At 63.7% G+C, this 2340-nt stretch overlaps 1 protein-coding gene across 1 annotated transcript in view; it reads right to left on the reverse strand.

Annotated features, from left to right (window-relative positions):
* Positions 1-664, reverse strand: part of EMIHUDRAFT_114120 (hypothetical protein) — a gene marked incomplete at both ends in the record, with an annotated part of 2053 nt that extends 1389 nt beyond the window's left edge. The window contains one exon of the mRNA XM_005781103.1: positions 6-664. Within this exon, the coding sequence (XP_005781160.1) occupies positions 6-664 (659 nt within the window). The remainder of the gene's footprint in view (positions 1-5) is intronic.
* Positions 665-2340: the final 1676 nt, after the last annotated feature.

A 2340-nucleotide genomic window follows, 5' to 3' on the forward strand; every position in this document is an offset into this window, starting at 1 on the left:
CGTACCCGATCGCCCAAAACAGGCCAAACACCCCGCCGAGCCCGCCCGTGTTGCCCTCCTCCTTGTCCATCACGTAACCGATCGTGAACTTGGTCACCTCGCCTTGCTCATTGAATGTAATGCTGTGCGCCTGAACCGGAGACTCGACCGACTTGCCGGTCGCCGGCCGCCCCAGCACGGGGCCATCATTCTTCCCGAGGTACTTCACCGAGTACCACACGCGGTTCGGCTTGAACGGGCAGACGCGGAAGTGGTGGTAGTTGGAGCTCAGGCTCGGGAACGCGGTCTTGAGGTCGAACGATTTGAGCGAGTCGATGAAGAGGCCCTTGTCGTACGGGCCGACCACGGGTGCGACGAAGCGGAAGTCCTCGGCGAACCAGTCCGGGTTGCCACCGCTCCCGTCGGCGGTGCCTGCGAGCTGAGCCGCGGTGAACGCCTTTGCGAGGCTGACCAGCTCGTCCGGCGGTATCGGGAAGGTGGAGCTCGCGAGCATCGCCGCCTCGTCAGCCATGCCGCTCTCCGGTTCCGTGCCGAGAGCGGCGGCAAGGTCCGGCCGCAGTGTCGACGAAGCCGCGGCGGCCGGCGCAGTCATGCGCGGGACGCCAGCCCGCAGAGCGTGACTGCAGGCAGTCGAGAGGAGCAGCAGCAGCGCGATAAGAGCCATTGCTGGGCGTGAAGCCAAGACCACCTGTCGAGCGATATATTGGTGCAACCAGCCTAGTCGAACAATTCACGTTGAAAAATGCTTCCCGTGCGAAAAAAAAGCTCGCAAGCACACAACCGAAAAGGGCTCGGCGAGATCTCTCGATTGGCATCACTTCCCAAAAATCGACCCAAAAATCGCCCTCCAGACCCTCCCTGGTGGCCAGAGACGCGCGCCGCAGGCGAAGCGCTCGCCGCGGGCCTGCCCCGCCGGCCCCTGCCGACCACGCGTTGGCAGAGCGCTCCTGAGAGCACCAAACCTCGCTCAGAGAAGCGTTTTCCTCCTCCACATGAGGTGGTTTACGTCCGTGATGAGCTGTTCGTTGAACTACTCGCCCACTCGGGGGGGTCCATCGTGAAAGCCCAGTATCTGGGACGAGAGAAGATTTTAAAATTGGCGACGAGCGCTCTTCCTGTGATCTTCATGTCTTTGAGTGTCCTCTTAGGTTCGCCATCGAGACCTTGGTGTAGAGTTCTTCCCAGAATTTATTGGACTCTTCTTGGGTCTAAGGTAAGGTAAGGTAAGGTAGATTTCTCCACACACACAAAGTGGTGGGGCAAGGGGGGGCGACCCTCGCATCTCCACGACACCCGGACACGGGCAGGAGCCCCACGGCATTCAAAGTGCAAGCACCATCGAGGTAGTAGAGCCGTATGGCATTCCTAGTATTTTAGTGTAGCTCCCTCTCTCGAGCCATTTGATGAGTCTGCTCCTCCCGTTTAGTGTCGGCGGCGGTTGGTGCTTCAGTGGTCCCAGTCGTATCCCTTCGAACTTGTTGGGGTTAGCTGATAGCTCTCATCCCTGTGGCTTCTTCGTAAATCTGCAGTATTATCCACAGTTTGTCAATTTGGGCGTAGTCTTTGAGTAGTGCCTGGGTGTCATCTGCGAGGCACCGCCGCGGCGGTTCCAAGGTGAGAGGGCCACTGCAGTGCTCCGCTACTCCGTCTCGCGCGTGACCGCGAAGCGCAGCACGCACGTGACAAAGTCGCGCGCCGCGATGCCGTTCGTGTTTCCTGCCGAGTCGAGATGGTGCCGCTCGTGGATCTGGTAGAGCGAGAGGACGAGGAGCGCCGCCCGCGCGCGCGCCGCCGCGGGGAAGAGCGAGTGGCTTGCCGGCGACCACGGCGCCGCCGCCCGCCGGATCAGCGCCGCCGCCTCGCCCTCGCCGCCCGCGGCGCGCTGCAGCGGCGTCGGCGCGCCCTCGTGCAGGCTTGCGCCGCTGCGCAGCAGGGAGAGAGCGCGGGCGGCGGTGAGGGTCTCAAGGTGCGCGAGCGGCGTCCAGCCGCGGCTGGCGACCAGCCAGGCGGCGAGGTCGGCGTGGCCGTCGCGGTTCGCGACCTCCTCGGGTGTGCCAAAGGGCGGCACTGCGGCACGCGAGGCGCCGTAGGAGGAGAGGAGCTTGGCGATCTCGAGGTGGCCGTTGTGGCACGCGGCGAGCAGCGGCGTGACGCCGTTGTTGCGGGCTTGGTTGACGGAAGCGCCGGTCTCGAGGAGCAGCCGAACGATGTCGAGGTGGCCCTTCTGGCACGCGATGTAGAGCGGTGTAGCGTCGTTGTCCGTGGCTTGGCCGACCGCCGCGCAGGCCTCGAGGAGCAGCTGGGCGCACTCGACGTGGCCGTTCTGGCACGCAATGTACA

Source organism: Emiliania huxleyi, assembly GCF_000372725.1.
Source record: "Emiliania huxleyi CCMP1516 chromosome Unknown EMIHUscaffold_207, whole genome shotgun sequence".
Lineage (NCBI taxonomy): Eukaryota > Haptophyta > Isochrysidales > Noelaerhabdaceae > Emiliania > Emiliania huxleyi.